Source organism: Geospiza fortis, unplaced genomic scaffold (assembly GCF_000277835.1).
Source record: "Geospiza fortis unplaced genomic scaffold, GeoFor_1.0 scaffold162, whole genome shotgun sequence".
Classification (NCBI taxonomy): Eukaryota; Metazoa; Chordata; class Aves; order Passeriformes; family Thraupidae; genus Geospiza; species Geospiza fortis.
This window is the reverse complement of record NW_005054316.1, coordinates 1,848,152-1,872,771: the sequence shown is the minus strand read 5'-3', so window position 1 is coordinate 1,872,771 and position 24,620 is coordinate 1,848,152. Positions and strand designations below refer to the sequence as shown.

Below are 24,620 nucleotides of genomic sequence, written 5' to 3'. Positions count from 1 at the left end.
TGCTGGAATAGTCGTTTTGTCTTTATTTTCTCATCAATTTTCTAAACAGGCAGTGTTATTTCAAAAAATCAGAAATGAAGTCATGGTCAAAACCACACATATAATAACTTAAATAAACATTTTTCTTTTCAAGATGATTGAAGTATAGGATAAATAAAATATATTACTTTGGACACTCTCCATAAACAGCTTATATCCAATAGTTTCTCCATTAAGCATTCAGAAAATCAATATTTATTTCTTAAACTACTCTGTCACTGACTGCATCTTTAGACGAACAAGTTGGCTGGAAAAATGAGATTTCACTTAAGAATAAACCTATAGAAATTATGTTCCTTAATGTTTATGCATCTTTAATCCTCTCTTCTCTCTTGAACTCAATCTACATCAAATTGGTTTCATCTGAGCAGGACTGGAAGCTGTTGGTGCTTAGTTTAGCTAAGGGACCAAGCAGCAATGGAAAACATTAGGGATCATCCACAAAGCTAACACTCAGGCTAAGCTCCTGAGAAACCATCCTCTGCAGAGTTGGTCTTTGCTCCTACAGAGGAATGTATTGATTTCATTCAGCCCAGAGACAGCCCAGTATTAGCTTCAATCAGTTAAATCTAACACACACTCACTGCTTGCACCAGCAGTATTTGCTGTATTGAAGATATTAATCTGGGTCAACAGCCCAGAGGCTGAGGTGCCAGTTGTGCACACTGCTTGTCACACAATTATTATAGGTCCTGTCTTACCCAGTGGTTACTGCTCAGACTGACTTGGCACCTCAGGGAGCCCCTGTTCAGCACTGCATGGACCAGAGGGGCAAAATGCAGCTTCATCTCAGAGAACTCACAGCCTAGGGTAATGTAACAAACAGTGGTCCTGCCCCACAACAAAGCAAGACTGCCACAGCTGGAGCCCTGTCCTCTCTCCATGCCACAGCCCAGCATAATCCCAATGTCATAAAAGAATTCAGCTGGAGCTTAACATTAAGCATTAATGTTAATACTTAACATTAACTAGATGGACAAAGAGCAAATCTTAGTTCACTGCATTAGACATTAGCTTCTTGTTTTTAAACACTGAGTTGAAGAACCAGTTTCCTTCTGGTCTTTCTCATCAATACCACTTGTCTACAGAATTACTACAAAACACTGCAACAATCTAATATCTGCTTAAAATAACTGAGCAGCTTTGATGATGATCTGCTCCATCCTAATCTGAATCTTAATTCAGTCAATATTCGTATTTTTTTCTTCTCACTTTTTATTGTCAACTCTGTTTCACCTCACATCTTGTTTAGTCTCTATCCTAAAACCTCAGTTCCTATAGGCAAGTAGTTAAAAGAAAATATTTTTTTCCCTTTGCAGTTTCTAGGTCTCATAATTGCACCAAAAGGCTTGAAAACATGAACCATGTCAGCTTAAAGAAAGCAAATAAAAACCTCTAAGGCACTTTTAAAACAAAATTCTCATCACTTTTACAAGAAGCTTGTAATCTGAAGAGGGGAGGTGGGTTCCTGAGTCACAGAAATTTGTAAGTCCTTGAGGTTCAAATGTAAGGATTCCTCTTCACCTTCCTTTTCTTCTTCTGCTCTTCTACTCTTGTATCTGATATGAGGAACGAAGATGCCCAAATTTCTGGTAGAAATCTTCTTCAGCACGGTTCAGAGCTTCCTCATCTATGTAGACAGCAGGTCTCCGGGCAGCCAAGAAGTACTGCACCTTCCTCAGGCTCCATCCCACCACGTACCGCAGCCAGCCACTGACAGCAGCTGTAGACCTGCCCACGCCAGCATTGCAATGGACATAGACAGTGTGTCCGTTCTGCAGCAGCCCGTGCAGCAGGCACACAGCTTGTGGCAACATCTGGATTCTTCCTAAGGTTAAAAACAAGGCACGTTCATTTGCACTGGACAAAGTCAGTTCGTGGCTGAGATTCTGCCTCCACAGCCTGATGAATTGTGAAATATAATGGCAGACCTGACATATTCCACTTTTTTCTTTCTTTTCTCAAATAACTTTCTAGGCTAACTTGTTGATTTTTTCCTTGCAATATAGAATCACATCACAAAAAACTGTAAAATGCCCCAAGTCTTCTCTAAATATACATTCTGATAACATCAGATGTGTGTGGCACATTCATTTTCAAGGGAACTGAGACAAGGCAGCACATTATAGAGAACAGCACAACTTACATAGCGTTAAAGTTAGTGAGCCAAACGTATTTTTTTTAATACCAGAGGTTTGTGAAGGTACCTATAGACTGCTGATTTCCAAAATGTTGTAATGAAGGCCATCAATTCAGTAAGTGAGAGAGGGAGAGAAGAAGAACATTTTACTGTACAACTTAAAACTGTTATGAGTTCACTGTGCACTAAGCATACAGTCAAACAACACATAATAGCCATTCTCCCTCTCAAAGGGATGAGCATCCCATATTTTCTGACATTTTTCTTCTGGCTATCCTGGGAAACAGAGCTGCAAGCAGCAGAGTCCAACTTTTCTTCAAGGCACATGCGAGCACTGACATTAAGCCCTTTCAGATCCCTGTTTTAAGGTCTCCTGTCTTCCCTGATGTCCTGTTGCTGATATGACAGTTAGCTATTTGAGCAGTGATATTTTCTGTGTTGAAAGCACTCACTTCTGCTGGCAGGCTGCTCACTTGAAAACACACTCACTTTCTAACCTTCTGGTTGGAAACGAGACTTTGAACTGAGCATTCCAACCAAGGACTTAAAAGTACTAGTAATTGATGTTACAGCTCAGGTGCTATGAGTATTTTGAATTAAGTGCAAACTATTATATAAATGTTGCTATGGAGTTTCATCAGACTGGGATACTACAGTTAAAGAAGAAGTGTTTGTTGGGAAGGGAACAGCAGACACACAGCACTGTCTCGCCATTTTTAATCAGCAAAGGTGGCAAGCTGCCCTGCTCTGCAAACTTGCAGTCTTCCACCTACACAGCATATTTTCATTATATAGGCTGAACCCAAGCTGAAAGTAAAAACAGTCAAGCAGTTACTGATGTCAGATGGCTTTAAACACAAATACACCTAATACTGCCAGACACAAAGTGCTTCAGATGGCCTCTCTGCCAACAAGAAAATATGAATAATTTGTTAAAGACAGCGCACAAAGAAACTATACCTTGTGTTCCAGCTATATTTTCATGCAACATGTGCACAGAACTCCTCCCCCCCACCCCAGCTGTCATGAAAGTGACAGATTATTAACTCCAACTGTTTGTGGCTATTAATTTACTGCAAGAGTGACATGAGCATTACCTTCAGTGCTCATGTCTGCAGTTGGCAGCCAGACATAGGCAAGACCTTCTTCCTTATACAGTTTCATGAGGATTTCAGGGCTCATGGGTTCTGGGTAGCGGTTGCAGCCCCAGGAATTTTGAACAATGTCAGATTCAGTCTGGAAGTTCATCACAGCTGTAACACCCAGCTCATGCTTCAGCTTGATGGTCACGTGCTCCAGCTGCCGGGGGCAACTTCCCAGCCAGATGTTTGGAAGAATCCTAGCATTGAGAAAAGAGTGGGGTTGATTACAGTATCTTAAGGAAACTGCCAAGTTCAACAGTGTTCCTGTTCCAAACCTGCTTGACATCATCACACAAACACTGCTAAGCACAGACTTTTCACGTCAGGCAGCAAGAAACTTCTTGTTTCATTACAACTTATTTTGTTACAGTTGAGTTGGTGATGTCTGGCACTGGGGATCAAGCTCCTAGACTACACCAAAGAGCCAGATGTGCTGAGAAAAAATTTCAGAGCGCAATTATAGCACAGGTCTGCAACGCATCATTAATCACTAAGCTTGAAGTAGACGCTTACTAACATCAGGAATTCAAATGAAAAAACTCTGAAGATTCATGCAATTTGCACATACATAGAGAAAAAAAAACCTCAACAACAACAGAAACCCCAAACAAGCAAAAAAAATCCCACCAAACTAACAACAACAACAAAACAGCCTAAAGAATTCACATTATCCAAATCTACATTACTTTAGTAATAAGTCAAACTGAAAGAAGTCATCCAGCTCATTAGATACCACTATAATGAGGGAAGCAGGGAAAAAAGCATTTTGAACAGCCCTTCTGTGATGAAACTTGAAAATTAATAAGTCATTTTCTTCTAATTTTTCTCTGATCTCTTGGAGGCTAATGAGAATCAAATACAGAATTACAACACGTGTATAGCTTCCCTCAAGGGCTGAAGGACCAGAAATTTTTCAAGAAAACAAGGTTTATGTAGGATGGGAAAGTACCAGAAATATGGTTGTTTATCTAAATCAAACTTCAAGAATTCTATGGTTTTCCCATTGCTAATTATCATAAAACTATTGTATACGTCAACAGATGTTGACATTATAAACTGAATATTTAGAAACTTGTTTTCAAATCAGGGGTTTTAATATGCACATGCAATTAAACTGATGGCATCTGCAATGGATTATTCAGATGCTCAAATTATTAGTGATCTACTTTAATTTCTTTATGCTTCCATTGACTTCAATGTTGAACATGTAATCTACAAACTAAACAAAATATCCCTGCATTTAACATAAAACTTTGCAACCTTATTAACTGCAACAAATCTGTAGCACTACAAACTTTGCAAACACTATTAAATGCAAATCTACAAGCAAGATCCTCAAAAAGAAAATGTCTGCCATGTATGCCTTATGTTCTTTCCCAATTTTAACCTCAGCGACAAATAAGGAAATTTTTAATGATTTTCAGGAGCCTATAAATCACTCTTAAATCATCAGGTAGCTATTTTCATTTTACTGTTCACAGTAATAGGTACTGGCATTTAATTAAAACCTGTAATTGACTGTAATTATGAAATCCTGCTATATTAGTACTGCAATATTATCAAAAATAAAAATTCAGATCCAAGAAGAACTAATTATCATTGTTTCCTGTTTGTAATGATTGTTATTGTTATAACAATAATTGTTATTATTGTTTTCATGGTGAGTTGCATACTAGCAACACAAACACAGGCTTTGGCCTTAACAGCCACTGTTTCAATGGGACAAAACACTTGATCCCAATATGTGGTAACTGAGACCAATTTAAACAAATATATTACATAGCAAATAACCATTTCAACCATGTTCCAACAGCGAGATCACTTGAAAAGATTTGACTTAGTTTTTGTTTCACATACATGTTCAAGAATTGCTCAAAATCCAACATACCAGTTCAAGCATTCCCACTGATCAGAGGAGAAGCTCCACTGCAACAACTCCTTCACTGCCTCCCTTCCCACGTGCCAGCCCCACAGCAACCCCCATCCCAACCTGAGCGAGCGACCGCTGTCAGGATTCTGCCACAGGAACCTGCCACCATGATTAGGGCATTTCAAGGTGCCGAGTGTGAGCTACAGTGCCCTAACAGATGCTGACAAATGGCTGGAGATGAGCAATGGCCACAAAACTCCATTCCCGGGACAGAGAAATGGCAATATCACTAATAACTTGTGACAATATGAGGATATTATTTCAAGAACAAGAACATTAGTACGTTCCTTCAAAGGCTTTCCTGGAGACTCATACATATGCAATTCACTTGATACTTTGTAAAATATCTAATGCACTAAATTACCTCGATGGGAGGAAAAAATGTGTGTTTCCTAGGATTTGATTAAATTAAAAGTGACTAAAGCATTCCTGAGATAAATAAAATTCTGAGTAGTACTCTTGCTTACTGGTAAACCAATGCTATATAATTTTTTCCCCAATGATTTTGTAATGGATGAATATCACAGCTGTGCTATCTGCAAAATCCCTGGGATATAGACCATTTGTTTATTTTGTTCTTGCAGCCTAACAGGTCTTGTACATGACAAGACCTCCTCTATTGCACAATACTAATTGCTTTTATTGAACAATCGGAAGAATTTACCAAATTTTTATCATTATCTTTCCCCACAATTAACTGAACTAGTGGAGACATTAGAGAATGACCTAAGAGATGTATTTAGGACAGGTAATTCCTGTGAATTAATTTTATGATCAGGTCCTAAAGTTCAGCCTTTGAGAGGATCAGGATGTAGCCTTGACTTTGGTCTACAAGCCCCTTACTTACCCACCTACAAAAAACTGTAATTCTTGGTCTTATTGGCCAAGGCAGGCTTAACCACCCTTTTACCATGCAGAAAACAATATTGCAGAGCTGTCCTATCAGCCAATTTATGTAAAAGCTCTAGGATAATCCTACCGCACAGTACCTATATTCCTATTTGGCTTTATCTAGTTCAAACTTTACCTTTTTCTGACATCAGAAGGAAGGAATAAAAGGAGTTGGTGCATGTGTGAGTACAGAAACTAATGGAGAGTTTTGCAGCTATATTTTATATATAGATTTTTTTGATAGCCCTACTGAGGGTTTCATTATGCTGAGGATCAGGAAAACATACATACTGAACCAAGCAAGAATGTGGTAATTTCATTTTTACTTCTCTTTCCTTAAAGATATAACTTTTAGTTATATCATTAAGTTAATCTTTAATGCCCTTCTTTAAGTTGCCACTGAATTTCAGTAGGTAGCTAGATTTTAGCCACAAGACTATTTGGCATGGGAAAGAGAGCTCTTTTATGTTCCACTCCAAAATGTCAAGTTATAGTGCTCTGAGCACTCTGACAGCCACTGCTTTCCAGCTCACATGTGGGTTTATTCCAGCAGCAGATTACGTGATCCCCAAGCACACTGAAAAATATTAGGAAATTATTAGTGATCAATATAGATCTTTAATCTTTTCAGCTGAACCCCTTTGATGTTGCCAAAATATCAAAACAGGATGATGTTTTAGCAAAATTCTACTTGAAACTTTGATTTCATGTAAAAATGGCGCTTTGTCATTGTACATCTTTACTCTCTGCATCAAGGATAATAAACCATGACTCCAGAAGAGATGGTCAATTCAGTCAGAGACAGTTTATCAATGAAGAAATCACCTAGAGTGATTTAAACATCAACACAATTTAGTGATCTTCTGAGATTAAGACTTGAAGATTGTCTATAAGCCCTTTTTTACAGGTAATTTCTGTCAGCTACTTTCAGCCTGCCCTACACTTCAGTTCCCCACCAGCAGTATGGATACAATATTTACCTACCTTAAGGGGACTTTTAGGGGTCCAATGGCTGAATTAATGTGAGAAGCTTGAGGTTGTGGTAACAAGGACTAAATATTAGGCAAACATTATTCAGTTTATTTTTACAGAGCCCAAACTGAAGGCTAACATATTTAAAACTTGCTTTTTGCCTTATAAACTGAGAAAACCAACAATTATTTATCATTATCCCTGAGTAAATATGGAACACCCTGCAAACACTTGTACACTTCTTTTCCAGCGCAGTTAAATTATTTTTAATGATGTAGACCTATATTGGGTTTGTTGGCTTCCCCCCAGCACCCTGCACGGTCTGGATTAAAATGACAATTCAGAGTGAATTATATATAACATTGCTATATAGTATACAACAATTCAGAGTGAATACATCTAAAACACCAAATGCATTCTGTTTAATCAATGTGTATGCAAATGTTCTTCCCCATCCCCAAGGAGAAAATGACTCTGAGGCAGTGAAAAATTAGCATTGTGAATTTTTTTTTAATGGTGCAGACTAATTTTCAGGCTGGTTCACAAAGCATGGCACACCATATCTCTCAACCTTAGTACAGTACCAAACCAGCCCAGCAACTGTAAGTGTAGGGATGTGATTTCCAGGGAAGGTGACCTGACCTAGGGGAAGACAGCAGACTACTGCATCAGGCAGTCAGCTCTTCCTCCATGACGCCAATGTCTACTCTGCTTCTTCAGCAACTCCAGTTTTACTTTTGATAATAATGCTTTGAGACAAACAGATCCTAAATCGAAATTTCCTTAGAATGCTGATTTGCAAGCTGGGATGACTCAGGTACTGCTTTAAGATCTGAGCAATCATCAGTGTGCTAGGAGAAGGCATCTTAGAATCTCCCCTAAAATTAACCAACCCTCTAAGAGTTACAGTTCTTATAGAGAAGGATAGGATTTGGCACTTTAGGAACACATTTCATAAGAATATCTATCAGGTGCTGACAGGTGTCCTTTTATCCTGATAGTTGCCAGCTTTAATCAAAAGAGAGGACTTTGCAAAACTAAGAAAAAATAGCAGGGTATTTGTCATTGGTTATTGGCAACAATGATCTATCAACGATTCCATTTGTTTATACCAGTGATATTTTTGACCGAGGTCCAGTCTATTATTTTAAATGAAAAGTGATGGATTGAATCATCCCTCAGTGCCAGGTGAAGGGGTAGCCTGTGTTAAAGCTTGCACTCCACTTTTCTACACCAGATTTCCTTAGATCCCATTAAGCATCTGATGACAGTGAGATAAGTACTAAAATATACATATAACAAAACAGAGCCATTTAGCTGAAACAACAAACAAAATAATGATCAAATTGACTCTGTCCTCCCTCAAGACTCTTATTTCCTAGTAAGGTATAGTGTGCAACCTCAGATACATGGAACTTGCAGTCAAACTTCTGCATTCCCAGAAGAGCAAAAATATCAGTTCAGTCAATTTACCCCCAGAATTTTGTGTTGCTTCTAGGCATACAGAGTGGGTTTTTTTGCACCACTGTACTGCTATTACCCGGGTACCACTGCAAGCAAGCAGACCAAAGGGAATGTAGGCCTGAAATAACTCCTTTACAGACAATTTTTGCAGCACTTGAACTGTTAGAGACTGTTTCCAATTACACTGCATTCCTATTTCCTCCCCTGATGGCATTGGAGTAGGAACTCATTCAGAATTTTTATAAGGTGGATTTTTAATCAAAAATTATGATCTGTCTGAACCAAAGGCTTCATAGAAATTTTCAACTTCCAGCCAAATTTAAACTAGTTCAGAGACCAGATGTCTGTTCCCTGTCTCACATGACACAAAAAGAGATTTCCAGAAGTGTTGCTCTGGGCATATTCAAAGTGAGAATATAGGAAATCCTCAGCTATAGCTGAGATGCTCTTTCATCTTTTCTGTATTCTCTGCCCTGTGACAAGGCACATCACTTTAAATGGCAATACCGCTGGATTATGATGACCCAGAACTATCATCCTGTATGTGCTCCTTCTTTTGCCTGTGGCATCCTTCTAACAACATACAGCAGCTTATTCATAGGTCTCTGTGTGCCTTTCCTGAAGTACCAAATTAGACATCTCTCTTCCAAGCCTTCCTTGTTCTTTTCTCTGAACCTGTGACAGTGAGCACTTCCTAGAAATCAGATGAGGTTCCTGTACTGTTGTCAGAGCGATCTGGAAACACTACTTAGATTGCTGTCTAATGCCCTGAAATGCATTCACAGACAGAGAAGAATTTTCAAATGACCAAATTCTGTTCTTCATTGGAAGATCTGAGTATGTTCAAATATTCTTTGATATGCAGAAAACACACTGATTACTACCCTCACCTCTGAAAAAATGTACTTTGTCCAATATGAATAGTGCAGTCACAGGTCATAGACACAACTTCTTGTCTCCACAATGGACACAAAGAACAGATTATTTCCTTCCATTCTGTAAAACCCTTATACTTCTCTCTAAATTACTAACACACTCTCACACAGCTTTGCATTCTTCGCACATACACACACACACTTGTCATATATCCAAAGCATCTAATCACTCTTGTTTGCCTTTGGACTCTCTCTCTTTTTGAATGCTATGCCCAGTACTGAAAAAAGTACATTTCTGAGAAGAGCCAAAGATTACTTACTTCTTGTGCTTCAAAGGCTTTATCCCTCTTTAAAGTTCCCTGGCAGTTCTTCTACAGCATGTAATTGCTGACCTATATTCAACATGGGATTCCTTTTTCAAGTTAAGATCTTTCCAAACAGATGAACTTACTCAACAAGGAGAGAACAAAGTTTGCCCAAACTATTATTAGTTTCAATTGCCAGTGGTGTCAAATTAAACTAAATGAATATTCAGGAAAAGGGCAGATGAAATTCACAGTTGATGAATGCGTCTCTGCAATATGTCTTGGAATAAATAATCTCATATGCACATCACTGTATTTTAAGCTAACTATAAACAAATGGAAAGGGAAATAGTACCTACTTGTAGTGACACTTGGTGAAAGCATTGCTTTATAAAGAGATCAAAGTGGAAATATGAGCCTGTACCAAGAAGTGAACTGAAAGTAATAAAAAATGTATAGTAATGGTCCAAAAATCACTGGTCCTACTCTATGTACTCAAACTTTGAACTTTTTACTAAGTATTTTGTTGTATCAAGAAAGATACAGAAAACTGAAAATATTAAAAATCAATTCAGTAGATTCCAGCAATTTCTTGTGCACATACTTTCAAATGAGGGCAGACTAAGGATTTAACATTCTTAGGAGGGAATTTAACTTTTAAATAATTTTTTAATCTTGTATCTTCCTCCAAAATATGGACAGCACGGACAGATACCAAAACAGAGGAGTCCCTTGTTTGTCTTGCATAGGAATTCTGGTTTTACTATAGTCTGTTTAAACAAAGGACAGAAAGATCTCTCAGCAAAATGCCTCCTTGTCAATGAAATAATAATGTAGGACTGGGGGGTTATGACACTGACATTTCATTGCATGTTGCATAGGGTACAAGGGTAAATGGTGTGATCTTAATCCCTTCTCCTGTTGATTTACTGATAAAGTCTCCTTGCAGAAGACAAACTGACGGACCTTTCTTGATGAGAGGCCTGACTTAAGCAGGATTGACTGGGAACAGTCAGATGCACTTCATTTCCCAGCACAGAGTCAAGCAGTAGTAGCCAGAGCAGGAGAGCAAGGTTTGATGATGCTATGGTCTGACTCCAAGATAGAATAAACAGGCTTAATAAGATCACTCTTATCAAGAAAGATGGAATAAATGGCCATAACCTTAGCAGAAGCCACCAGAGAAAAGCACTGATTCATGATAAAACTATATCCTACTGAAATGACACAGCTGCAGACCTTGTAGAAACTACTTATATTCTTGAACAAAAAATTGCTCTTACCTAAATGTCAAATGTAGAAGGAGCACAAGTCATTGCTTATAAATTTGTTCTGCTTTACCACTGAAAGAGTACAGTTTATTGTGAAGTTAAGATTTCTACCTCAGGGCTTTAAATGAGGAGAATTAAAGAGGCTACAATGTAGTTCCAAGGTGGTTTTTTTACTTCTCTTTCTTATTTGGAACTCTGATGAAAAGCAATTAAGGTCTGGCAAATTTTCTACTTAGATGTAATTTGAACTACTTATCTAGCCTCTCACAGAGGAGCAGACTTGGAATGTAGAAAGAAACACCTGCTTTTATCACTTTAGAACAACACTTTGTCAGCTTAGCAATATGCAAAATTTCTCAAGCCCTTGAATTCTGAGTCTTATGCTTAACAGTATCTCACTTATCCCATGTTCACAAATCTGTGGCATAAAACTACCTCATTTACTGAAATGCCAAGCAAATAAGCCATTAAGGTTTGACCTCAAGCTGACAATGTGCTAAAAGTAAAGCAGGTAAGAATAACATCAAACCTGTAACTGGAATACAGTCTTACCCAGACATTCAGCTACAAAGTGGTTCCAGTGTTGCATTGCCCTCAGGTTCTGCTGTCTCAGGAAAGGATTTCCATAGCATCAGCCTGATGGTACAAAAGGGTTTGATTGTGCCCACTTTACCCACCAAACTGCTCTCACAGCAGGCATCATGGTGCCTTGAGGTTTTGAGGCACTGAGCAACTGTGTCCATCCTAAGCACAGCCCAGCTCTTCTCATTCACAACCTTCTGGTGCATTCTGTGTGTGCTTCAGGATTGTCCTGGCTTTGAAGTCACCAGGGATACAGGATAAAAGGATCCACGTCAGAAGAATTAAAGTCACATAAGACTTTAGTCTACAGATCCACAAAATTTTCTCTTTATGGCCCATTTTCCCCTTCCACAGCAATCCCAAACATTCCCTTACAAGGAACATAAGAACTTCACTAGAAGAAACTCACAAAAAACATCTCATAATAAGAGACACAGAGATTGAGAACATTTCTAACATTCTATACCCTGCCAAAGCAGGGAACTTATTTGATGAAAACACATAGACAACTGGGAAGTACAACATATCCCAAACTGCAAAAATGACAATAGTACTTGGATAAGCAGTAGCATTATGCTTGAAAGTCACAAAATAATCCTTCTGTTGCATTCAGTACTCGTAGACCATCATCAGGAAAAATGGGATGAAGGAAGAGAAACATCTGGAGAGCCCAGCAGAGAGTGTCAGAACAATCAGAGTTCTAGAAGACAAGTTTTCAGAGAAAAGGCTGAAAGATCCAAGGATTAATATCAGAATGAACATAGTGAGATATTCCAAAGTTAACCACTCTGATTCTGGGAAAAAAGGAGTTTCCAAGCATATATTAAAGGCTATAGAGGGGCAGGATACTAATTTGTTCTCCAAGTCTTCTGTGGAGAGAACAAGAAGAAATTAACTTGAATTGCACTAAGAAGACTTAAATTGAGATTAGTAAAGCTTTTTAATGGTTGGAATAGTGAGGTAATTGAATGGGAGAGTAACAGGCCTACAGAGTCTCATCACTAAGATGAGATCATATTTTAGATCAGGCTGGATAAACCTGAAATGATTTAAATGTAATTGAGATTAAGTTGGGACAAGGAAATGGACTGGATACTTTCTGAGGTCTCTTTGAGCCTATGATCTATGATACTATAATCATAAACTTTAATTTCCATTTCTGGAAGCACTACCTGTATTCATTTATCAAGTTCCATCTTGAAATAATTTAGGCTCCTTGTCCTTCCTGCCCTATTTGAAAGGTCATGCCAGAATTCAGACATCATTCCTTTGATGACAGAAACCTTGTTCTAATTTACACTCCGAATTCATTCAGAAGCAATTAATATCCATTTGATCTTAAAGAAGGTTCAGTTTCAATAATTCTTCTTCCCCCTTTGTAGTAATTCCTGAATGTCTTTTACAAATAGTAATAGATCCTCTTTCTTAGTCTTCATTAAACTATGCTGTCTGTCCCAGGAGTAGTCAAACTATGGTAGCAGAGTTCCTTTCAAACCAATTTATTTAGCTTCAACTCCAGTGGCATAAAAGTTGCACATCCTGTGGGAACCACTCTCATTCATTGCATATTTGTTCTCCAGACACAATAATAGATTAAATTTATCTAATTTTGTCTCTAAACTAAGCTCACATACTCCAGTAAGTTCAGTGGAATTGGTGTCACCAACTTTGCAGCACATTCAAACCTATACAGTGAAAAGACCCACAGCATAAACTCTTTTCCCTTCTTCACTTCATTCCATTGGAAAGCTTAAAGCAAATTATTTATCTCTTATACTTTTTTTATAATCTATTTTGTCTCTAGTCTAGATATGATCTAAAGTAATGTGGTCACACAAGACTTTACCTACACAGCCAGAACTGAAATGTGGAAGATTAAATGTTATTCTCCCTGTATCTAAAGTGAAATATTTTATGTCACATTTTTCTATGTATTTCTACTGTGAGGATAAGAAAGTAAGGATTCACAAGCACATCAATGCCTTGTAGGATAGGGTGTCCAGATCTAGCCTTACAGGACTTTGCCAGAATTTATTTTCAAACATACACACAAGGTTTCAATGGTTGCCTAAGGAGCACACTGTATGCAGCACAAAGCAAAATTTGCATCTGTAAGGAATGACTCTTCTTGCACTTTCATTTTATAAACATTCTCTGAAAGCAGACAGTGTGCCAATTACAAAAATACAGCCTGAGAATCAGGTTCCAAGGCTTGTACTGAACAACCTGGAAAGGAAAGGACTCCTCCCCTGGCTTGTGAGCATTAAATTAAAGAATCTTGTCTGATGCAGCCATGGTTGCCAATGGTTACTTCCTACATATGTCTCCGTTAGATTGCCAACATTCCCGTTTGTTTTGAATTAGAACGAATATCCGGAAACACAAGAACAACAGGCTGCTAAACTCAGCCAGACTGCAATAAACCATGAATCTCTTGGCATTAGGAATGAGAATTTCTAACATTAATGCCTAGCAATGGGAATGATGCCACTGCTGGCACCTGTAAGTTAAATCATCTCAACAAAATTGACTCAAACTGCTACAAATGATCTTTAGGTTAATGCCCAAGAAGATTTGGGAATCTTTAATAAAAAGATATTTTGTGTTCTTTCAGAGTTTACCTATTAGCAGCTGCTTAGGAATCTAGACTGGGAAAACAATAAAAGATAGATCCAGTTTTCAAAATGTAGCATTTCAGATCCAAATAAATTCCAGTTCTTCAGAAATAAGTACATATTAATGAAAATTGCATAATTGCAAAGCACAGATTATTGCTAGGTGGCCTTGTGATCCACATGGAACCATATGCACATGTACAAAATATTGGAATCTCTCAGAACTCCAACAGTCAGAGAGAGATGTACATTCATCCCTGGTGGTACCATCTGCAAACAGCCTTGATGGGCTCTGTATCTGTGGTCATTCCAGAATTTATCCAGAATTTCTAAACACACATCTGTTCATTTATTTGAATTTTAAAGAGGGACAAATATGTACTTGAACAGCACAGGCTGGGTGAACCATCTTAGAAATATGGAGAAAAATGGAATTAACCACACCACATCAGTTACATAAACATCTAAAATAAGGTGTTCTCACAGGAAAGTCAAATCAAAGGAATAATGTGTATAGTGCTACCATAAAAATTTGTCAGAAAACTTCATTTTAGATAATGTACCTGGTGTCTAGATTCTAAACGTAAGATTAATAACCCTGATGGATGAGTAGCCAACATCAAATGTTGAGGCTGGGATGGTACTAGAAGAACTAGGAGAACCTATGTGTATCTTTTAAACACAAAACTACAAAGTATATGGAATGTCTTGAAGAAGTCTTGGATGACAAAATGGGAAAAAAACATGAGTTAAATTTATGAACAATCAATGCTGCAGTTTTTATTGGAGCACAAAGACTGACATGAATTACCAGGGGTTCTCTATTTTTTAAATGTGTCTCTTTTCCTTTCAGACTTCTTTCTTTTCCTAGCAGTATCATTGAACCTGCTTAGAAATTGAAATTTCCAAGCATTTGAACAAATACTCCAAAGTGATCTACTGTTACTAAAGTTTGTTTAAATGTGTCTACATTATCAGCTGAAGCTTGACTTTGTACATTTGTTAAACATACTGGATAACCTTATTACCAAGACTAAAGATATATTTGAGAAGCTTTTTCCCCTTCTATCTCACCAGATTGAAGCAACTCAAGGAAGCTGAGAAATTCAGTCTTCTGCAGTGAAAGCAGTATTTAACATTCTTTAGGGCTGGTCTGCGCACAGCCAACCCTCCAAGCTGGCAGCTGGACCACAGAAAGAAGGAACATTAGAGAACTTATTTTGTTAGGGAAGCTGCATATCTCCTTATCAGATCATCACCTTGGGAAAATGAAGGCACTGGACAGAACTGTTCTGAAGTGCTTTTAAAAGGCAGTCCTGGAGAAGTCAGTCAAACCCATAAATAATAATTAAAAAAGAAAAGGCTCTAGAAGCCCACCAACATCCATCCCCTTGTAGTAGTGCCCAGCATCCAGCCCTGAACTGAATGATAGAGAGCCGCATTGCTGACCCACAGCTGATGGATGGGAGGGAAGAGGGAAGGAAATGGGAGAAAGTAAGCAGCCACCTATTCAAATATTATTTTTTTTATATTCCACATTTTCTTGTGTCTGTATTAAAACTGAAATGCATATTTTGCCTTTATACTCTTCTTGATGCTTAAAATCATATATTCTATTACTAGGTTTTTCACATCAAAGAAAAAAGACAGTTCATTTAAACTTATAAACCATGCTGTCCACTGAACCAATAAAGAAATACACATTTCTTAAAGCTTGGCAATGTCTATGACATTTGACTCAATTTTTATCACAGTTCATGGGAGGACACACATTAAACTTCTGAACAACAGCAGGGATTATGTACCTGACTCCCTGAAATTATATTTCCCAAAGTACAAGCATTAAAGGAGGGAGCAAGAGATTTTCAGTTCAGCCTCTTAATATGTTCCCTGGGAAGACAAATGCAGTTCATTTCTTTGTTGTTTTTTCTTTTCCTTACAGAGAGAAAATTATATATGGGAAAAAACAGCAACCATTTGATAATCTCTATTTACTCTTGAGAAATAAAACACTTATGTTTCTGAGACACACTTCAAAGGAACTAGAGCTATATTCCAATTTCCTTTCTAATAAAAAAAATTTTATCGTTTAAGTAGGACTCTCCATATTTTCACATGGAGGTTCATTTTTTAAATTATCTTGTAAATATCTGGAGCATTTAAGCATGAAAACTTGCATTTATATCTCTCAACATTTACAAAAATTATTCAAGATGGAGGTAGAATTCATAACTTGATAGCTACGGCTTGCTACTGTTTCAAATGAAGTATCTTTAATGTTTTTCCCATTTCATTTAAAATAACTACGCAGTTGTTTATTTCAGATTTTTTTGACTTTCAGATCACCTCTTTCAGAAATATAGTATACACTGAGCAGGTAAGTAAACACCAAACCAGCTGGTAGTAATAAAACATCTGATAGTATCACTTTTCACATTTGGGGAGTAAAAACTCTCTTGTTCTGATACTTTTATTCTGTAAGAGTCAGCTCAGGGTGGCTGGGCCAATCTGCCCTAGGAGCTGTGCCTGCAAAAAAATCACAGGAAGAGGAGGCAGAGTGGGTTTACTCTGCAAACACACATCCCTGGTTCAACAGGTTCACCAGGTGTAACTTATGGAGTTGTGTTAGTGAAGTTTTTCCAATAACAACCAGAAATCTGAATTGACTCCCTCCTGGTAAGCAAAACACCAATTAGGATGTGTACACAATCTCTGCTTTTCAGAAAGAGTTCTGCTATCTCTGGATAAACTGCATTAAGAAATGCCAGCAATTATCCAGCACCTAATAAATGGATGTAAAAGCTAGGAGGAAATAAATATCTGCAAGACAACTGGAACATCATCTTCAGTGAGAGAGTGACGCTGCCCCTTCCTTGTCATCCCAGCTGTGAGCTAAATTGCCCAGGATTTCACAATCTCAGTCAATTTCATTCACAGCCAGCAACACCAGCAAATTGCTTTCCAATGGAGACAGAACTTTACTCCCTTGCTGACAGCCTGAATTTCAAAGAGTAAAGAGGCAGGAAAAAGGGCTGAAAACCTCCAGAATAAATACGAACAAGCGGCAGGGAGACACAGTAAAACACACAGAGAAATTAGAAGCAACAATAGTTTCTGCTCCCTAACAGTGATACCCCACATAAAATTCATACTTACTGGACTATCAACATTTTTCTCTTATATCCCACAGAGAAAAACAGAACTACGTTTACTCCTCCAGGTTTTTCCATGGAGGGTTCCCAATCTTCCTTCTGTTTTTTTCTCCCAGAATGACACAGAATTGTAAATTTTTCTTAAGAGGTAAGGAAATAATTTTGTGCAGAGGCACAGCTATGAAAAGATCCATTTTAAATAGCAACAGTGCTTTTAAGTAAATATTACCTATTAACAGCCAATTGATTAAAGGCCTCATATTCTCATCAACATCCAGACTCTCCTTGCTGCCATTTTACTAGCGAAATACTCATTCCAGAACAATCATCCTTCTAAATAAAAAATTCTCAAACATTCATTGCCAAAACCACATAAGAATGGCAGAAAGGTAAAGAAAACTACAGGAAAAAACCTCCATAAAAACTCACATGACCAACCAGACTAAGACCATGCTAAGATTTTCTTTAGCTTATTCACATAGGTAGCATACTGTTCATCAGACATTACTTCAACTTCATCCCAAAGCCTAGCCAAAAATTTGTGTCCCTCAGCCACTGAAGGAGGCAACAAACCTGGCAGCCTACTGGCTAATAGCCATTCATCAGGTTTGATAGACCAGTCGCTGTAGGTGGAAGTAATACTAGGACTTCAAATGCTGGTGACAGTCATGTAAAAATCTTTAATCTAGAAGCTCTGTGACTTTTTTGTCTTCTGGAAAAATTACCTTTTCTAAAGGTAGATTTCCCTTGCTACCATGGCACTCACAAGAAATGCAATCAGAAATGAGTGACATCCAGGAGTTTCCATGTCAAGTTCCTTTTGGGTGCTCAGGCAGTAGGTGACAGCAAGAGAACCAGAGCTGTGCTGGCAACAGCCATTTGGTAATGCTCAAAAAATCAAAATAATTGAAAAGAGAGATCCTGCCATCTGTTCATCCACAGTATTTGACTTCATGGCATGTGACTGCACTGCTGGCATGTCCTAGCTTTATTTTTTTTTCACAGTTCACAAGACTGAGATTTGTAGCTAACTCAACAATAGCCTGGACTGGGCTATCCCACCTAAGTGCCATCCTGCCTAAGCAAGATCACAAAACTTAGAAAAATAGAATAACTTTTCCTGTTTTAGCCATTATTATGTAGGGCACAGTATGGGGAGTTCACAAAAGGAGAAGCTTGTTGTTTGGATGGACAACAAATGTGAAAGAAAAATGTATTTGTTACCCAATACAAAGATCACACAAATTACATACATGAAAACAAATAAGGACTAAAAACTTAAAACTAAATCAAACTGTAGCCTCATAATTTGCCTTCTCACTTCTGGTCCTGTTGCCTCACACTTCCTCCTCACTTTCAAGAACTTAAATAAAAAATTGCTTAAATGTCACTTCTTATGCTGATTTGAAACCCATTTTCTTCACAACAGAGGCTAGTAAAAGCATTTCCCAGCTGGAGATGTAGAAAAAAATGAAGACACACAAAGAACAAAAAATAGAATTAACCTTTGAACCATTTTATAAAAGGTGATTCCTGTTGGTAAGTAAACAATGGTTCCAATTCATATTAGTGTCAGACTATAGGTCAGTACAATAAAACAATTCAAAGGAGAAGTCAGAAATCCAAGTTTATGGGATAAACATATAAAAAAATGTGCCTTCGAATATTTTCATTACTTAATGTATAAAATGAGCAGATAACTTCACAGCTAGAACCCCAAGTACTGAAATCAAAGATGAACTCTTATTGATGTTAAGTCCTTTTGATCAGGACTATTTTAGTAGAATACAATCAATGAATTTTGTTACAGAGCTCATTATTCCTTATTCTTTTCTCTAATATCACAAGTATTCTTTAGGCACAGGGGACAGCTCTCAGCCTTTAATGTTAATTATGGTAATCTCTGTAGACATCATCACCTCTTCTCTTAATTCATAATGTAGGCATAAAATATCACTGGAGCTTTCTATTATGGTAGTACATGTCACTGCACTCTAGGGGGTTTTTGTGACAGCTTACTCTTTAAAGCCTTTTTTACAATTCAGTAAAAAAATAGCTAAGAATTATATTTAAAACAGAAAGGCATTTTATTTTGTGAATGAGTTACAACCACTAAAAAGAGAAATTAAAGACTAAGAAAAATAAGTGTTCTCTCTTGTATCTTTTTCAAAGACAATTCTAATTTCATACTGAACCAAATATACTCAACCAAGTTCTTGTTTACCACCTAATTAAAGATGCATATCAATCAAGTAAATGCTCATTTTTCCCATAGAAAGAAATTCTGTGCTCCATCAGCAAAATACTGCTCTAGTGCCTCCAAAAGGTAAAAAAGAAGCATTTCCATTTTGTCCTGGATCATTCTTCATTCACTCACCTATCTACATTAACATTTACTACGAAGTAGGGACACACATCTTATGTGATTCTCCTGATCATTCCCACTCAACACCTAACTTAGGTTATAATCTACATTAGTGGAAGTGTTGTAGGAAACTGTCTCACCAACAAGCCACAAAGCATTTGTAAATATTGCAGCATAAATTGTGTTTCATTTGCAACCATTAAGAAACAAAAATATTTCCAAGCATGGGAGTAAATTTTCTTTTATAATTACCTTAATTTTGTCTAAGGGAATAAAAAACCACTGATGCTAGCAACACATTTGTCAAATTCCCAATCACTCCAACATAAAATATTAGTATTTAATAACATATATAAAAATATATATAAATAAAATGCAAAAAAGGTACTAAAGAAAATTGTACGTCAAAAAATTGTTGTCAGGACTCATAGCTACTCTCATGTAGTGACTCCCCTGACTATGCATTGCTAATTGTGTATTTTCTTCCAGAATGTTTAACAGCCATACAATACTACAGTTACAGATGTTGTTGTCTGAGGAATTCACTTACACATTCCAGTTTATCTGCATTTTACAGGCAAAGCACGTAAAAATCATTTTTCTTTGTCAGATTTAAGAAATATGACTCACAGAAAGCACACACCTAAAATTAGTCTGGAAATAGGAAACTAACTAGATGGCTTTTCCTATCAGAGATATTCATTTCCATAGCACCTAATTCTGCCATCAAGCATCATTGTCTTCAACATATTATTTAAGGATTTTGTAATTTCAGGTGTCATTCCCTCTCTTGCTGTTATGTAATGCCTTTCTTCTGAGAAATGCAGATGTTTTTATATAAATAATAAGATATACTACATCTACAAATTAGGAACTTCTGCCTTTCACAGATGGAACTGAAACAGAGATAATATGGCCCAGATTCACAAGTTTTCTGAAGTCATCTTCTTTCTGAAAATACTACAATAATTCTAATTTACTTTGGAAAATTACTTCATCCTAAGTGAACTCTCCTACAATTTGAAGCCATCTTATTGCAGTAATATCTAGCAAAAAAGAGAAACTGATAGTTTTGTTTTGGTTTTTTTTCCTGAATCAGATTTTGGTTAAAGGTGTCATTACATCTCCAAACCAAGTGAATATTAATGCCATGAAGGTATCAGTCACGACTCCTAGCTGTGGGAAAGCTCCATTTCACATTTACACGATATTAGTTCAACTCCTGCTGTGCTTAAAAATCACATTATATATTCTCCTACCTGAACAACCAACACAAAATGAGTTCTCTAAATATAAGTTTAGTAAGTTCACTAAATTATGAGTGATACATCTACACCAAATAAGAAAAATCTGGTTCCTCAGAGCACTGTTGTCAGCCTTAGCATAGTGCAAAATTGGTTTTGGTTCCAGCCAGAGGCAGGCTCTTCTCATCCTGCTGCAGCCCAGTTAAAGCAGAAGCTCATGTTTTATGAAGGAGCAAGATGGCAACAAAGCTCAGAGCAACTGCTTCTAATTGTGATTCAACAGAGGATAAATAAAATCAGTCCCAGGGCTCATGTGGGAACCTCCTTTGACAGAGAAAAACCTTCCTTTGTCATTAATTCACACATGGCAGCCCTGTTAAGTGGAGCAACATAGAGGATGGGCTCACATCAGAAGTTTTCATTGATAAATCACTTCTTTCCAGCCTCCACCACTGAAAAGATCATACAAGTGGTGACAGGACAGAATTTGTGGTCATTTGAGCTCCCTGCTGCCTTTAGTACAGCAGGGAAAAAGGTAATCTTAGTTGATAAACCATGAGCTGATCATACTCTGATCAGAGTCAGAAAAGCCAGAAGGACTGATATTTTGCTTCTGCTTGAGTTTTGGTTTTGCTTTGGGGAGTATGGGGTGTATATGGGTATTTTTTAAAAAAATTGTATTAGATTAATCTTTATAGTACTCCTCTGAATTGATAAATCCATTGCAAAATGAAGGCATTTTCATCAGCTCACTTCAGCTGCTCTGCCAACAACAAGAAAAAATTCTAAAATAGATTTTTATTTTTGGGCTGCTTTGTTATAACCAGCAGAATGGTGAATCTGCCTCCAACTGTTAGTAATTAAAAAACATTTAAGGCTGCATATCTTCAAAGTATTAGAAATAATTATGAGACAGGAGTGTTACAGAGTATGCTTACTTAATATAGCTCAAAGAAATGAGATAAGAGTTATTAAGATGTACATATAAGGTTGCCTTTCAATGAAGGTACGTGTGTGAGAGAAGGGAATGAAGGAGAAGACCTTCATCTGCAAAAGACTACACAGCCCAGAAAATTTTCTTCAGATATCCTCTAGCAGAATCTGCAGCTTTTTACCTAATCTTTGAAACACATAGTCATGCAGATAAGGCAGCATTAAATGGATCACTGCTGCCTCTGGAAAGGAAGATAAGTTAGCCTTTGGTACTTAGATATTCACTTTCTGACAGCTGTTCTTCTTTCTCAAAAAATCTCTGCCAAGCAAAGATTACTTGGGATTGACAAGTCTGTGCTTTGGAATAAACAAGATCTTTACTCTGATAGGATGTTGGAAACAGATGTTTAAGATCCACATAACACTACAGTCTATCAGGCATATTATATTACTTGAGGGGGTCTCAGGAAAAAGATCCCACAAACACCTACATGCATCTGACAGTGTTTGTGAATCCCTGCTATTCCAAAAGATACCAAGGGGAAGAAATCTTTCCCTCTCACACTGCAAGTCTAATGAGGAATAGAAAATTCTCCTTCCTACCATATGAGAGGGTGGAGATATGAGCACAAAGAGGAGACATGATGGTGAGGTTGGTGCAGCTGATAAAGTGGTCTGGAGAAATCCACACAAAACAACGCTAGGGCCTAATGAAAGTACAAGGTGGTTTGATTCCTTAAAGAAATACATATCCCTTTGGCATAACTAACTGTTCTGCAATGCATGTGGCATATCAGGACTGCCAGAATGCACACAACAATTATCAAACTTCCTGCTGTATCAATTGACTGGAGATGGGGAAAAAAGCTACGCAGGGCCCCAAATTCCTCAGTGTCACTTTGCTAACCTCTAGTGCTCAGCCTGTTGCTCCAAATACAGCCTGTGCTTCATCTGCAGCCCTAAAGGCTGGGTGCCCTCCTTGACCTTTACTGTCTCCTTATTTAAGCCAGGATGCTTCACCAGTGGGACAGTGGACTCAAGTGAACACTATGGAAAACAAACATTTTAAGGCCTGTGTAAGTTTTAATATTTTGTTAAATACATGCCCAGAAGCGGAAGTCATCAAAAGTGGCTGTCATTAATTGCAGTGGCTGCCACACAAGAGTGACAACATGTCACCAGTAAATTTTGGTGCTGGATTATCTTATTTTTGTTTCCCAGGACAAGTTCTTCAGTAAAATTATCCCAAACCAAACACATAAGATACATGCAATTTTACACATATATAGACAAGCATTTGAAAATTATTATCCAAATATTGGCACAAAACTTTTTCAGATGTGATGCAATGTAACAGACCTGTACAGGATACAGGTATCCTTGAACTTAGGATCTGCCAAACTGACATTTAATTGCAAAGAGGTGCTGAATCTTTGTTGAAGTTTACTGTTACATACATACAAACACTCCTTACTTCAAATGCATTTTTCAGATTTGCCAGTTCAGATTTTCTGTTTGTAACATTTGACGCCAGCTAAGCTCTGCACATTTCTTTTACCTGGAGTAATGGATAGCTTGATGTCCTGCAATATTGAAATAGAAATCAGTTGTGTGTTTCATCTCATCAGTATGTCCAGAGACTTCAATCCAGTGTGCAATTGGGAGGCAGTAAACTCCATCTACTATGTTGCTCTGGTTGTAAACACAACTTCGATCATGATGGGGCCCACTACCTAGAACAGAAGAAAGGACAGTTGCAAGCTGTGTGTCTGGATAATCTTAAAAAAAACAAAAAACAAAAACAACTGCAGGGAGATTTGAACTGAACATTCAAGGCCTGGAGTGGTGCTTCCCACTTCTTCAAACTGCATTATTAACAACTAAAATAATGGCAACAGAAGCAATGCCACAAAGCAAATGGTCAGCATTAAAATAAAATTTTGTAGATTATTTTTTAAAATGCATTTTGATTTAATGGTTATTTTAAAACCTCCACAATATTAAAAACTTCTAAATCACTTATAATGTAAGAATAATTAATTTCATTTAAGTTCCTCATTAGATGTCTCACAGTATGTGACCTCAGTGTTTAATATTCTTGCTCAGTGACCTCTCCCCAGGGTATCAATCTTGCTATGTCTCAGAGATGCCATGGCAGCCTGACCTTGGTTCAGGCTGACTTCTAAGAAAGTTGCCAAGATATGGGAAAGACCTCAAAGAAAGTTCAGAGGACAGCCGTGCATGCTTAGAAAGGAAAAACCACCAAAAAAGTAGGACTGGTGACACAGGATTTGCTACCAGCTTAAGGATTCAAGAGGAAAAACATCAATGTAGAAAGGCATCAAAGCCCAAAGAAGGTGGCAGACAGCAACGTAGAAACAAGGCAGACTTGTTCAAAGGGGAAAAGATTTCCTCTTCCACCTCATTCACAGCTGCCTGGCCACCAATGACTCCTGTTGCAGAGCAGATATATTTGGCTATCTAGCCAAGGAGTTCATTAAACCCTCTCTGTCTTTTATGTTTGCAGACCAATAAACACTCATTTTGTTGTCTTCAAATGCATGTCTCACTTTGAAAGTCTGTTCATACACAGTAGAAGCTGCCCAAAGTGACCCACAGAGTCGCAATTGCAACGATGAATGACCACAACTACCTTAAACGGCCTAGTTTAAAGCAAGATTCTTTTTCTTATGATTTTCC

The 24,620-nt window shown here is 37.5% G+C and overlaps 1 protein-coding gene across 1 annotated transcript; it reads right to left on the bottom strand.

The window, feature by feature from the left end:
- On the bottom strand, positions 1-23,555 carry EPM2A (EPM2A glucan phosphatase, laforin). The gene is made up of 3 exons (XM_031056280.1): positions 23,479-23,555; positions 3,277-3,518; positions 1-1,867 (listed from the first exon to the last, which is right to left on the bottom strand). Exons 1-3 carry the CDS (start codon positions 23,538-23,540, stop codon positions 1,587-1,589), a joined length of 585 nt encoding a protein of 194 aa, XP_030912140.1. The 5' UTR covers positions 23,541-23,555; the 3' UTR covers positions 1-1,586.
- Between the last annotated feature and the right edge of the window lie 1,065 nt (positions 23,556-24,620).

What these genes read in the sequence shown, in the direction of transcription:
- EPM2A (XM_031056280.1), bottom strand. Translation starts at nt 23,540, where the DNA reads ATGAAACACACAACTGATTTCTATTTCAATATTGCAGGACATCAAGCT. An exon ending in CAAGCTATCCATTACTCCAG is followed by an intron (nt 3,519 to 23,478) that starts GTAAAAGAAATG and finishes TCTCAATGCTAG; the next exon opens with GATTCTTCCAAACATCTGGC. An exon ending in TGCAGACATGAGCACTGAAG is followed by an intron (nt 1,868 to 3,276) that starts GTAATGCTCATG and finishes TTTTAACCTTAG; the next exon opens with GAAGAATCCAGATGTTGCCA.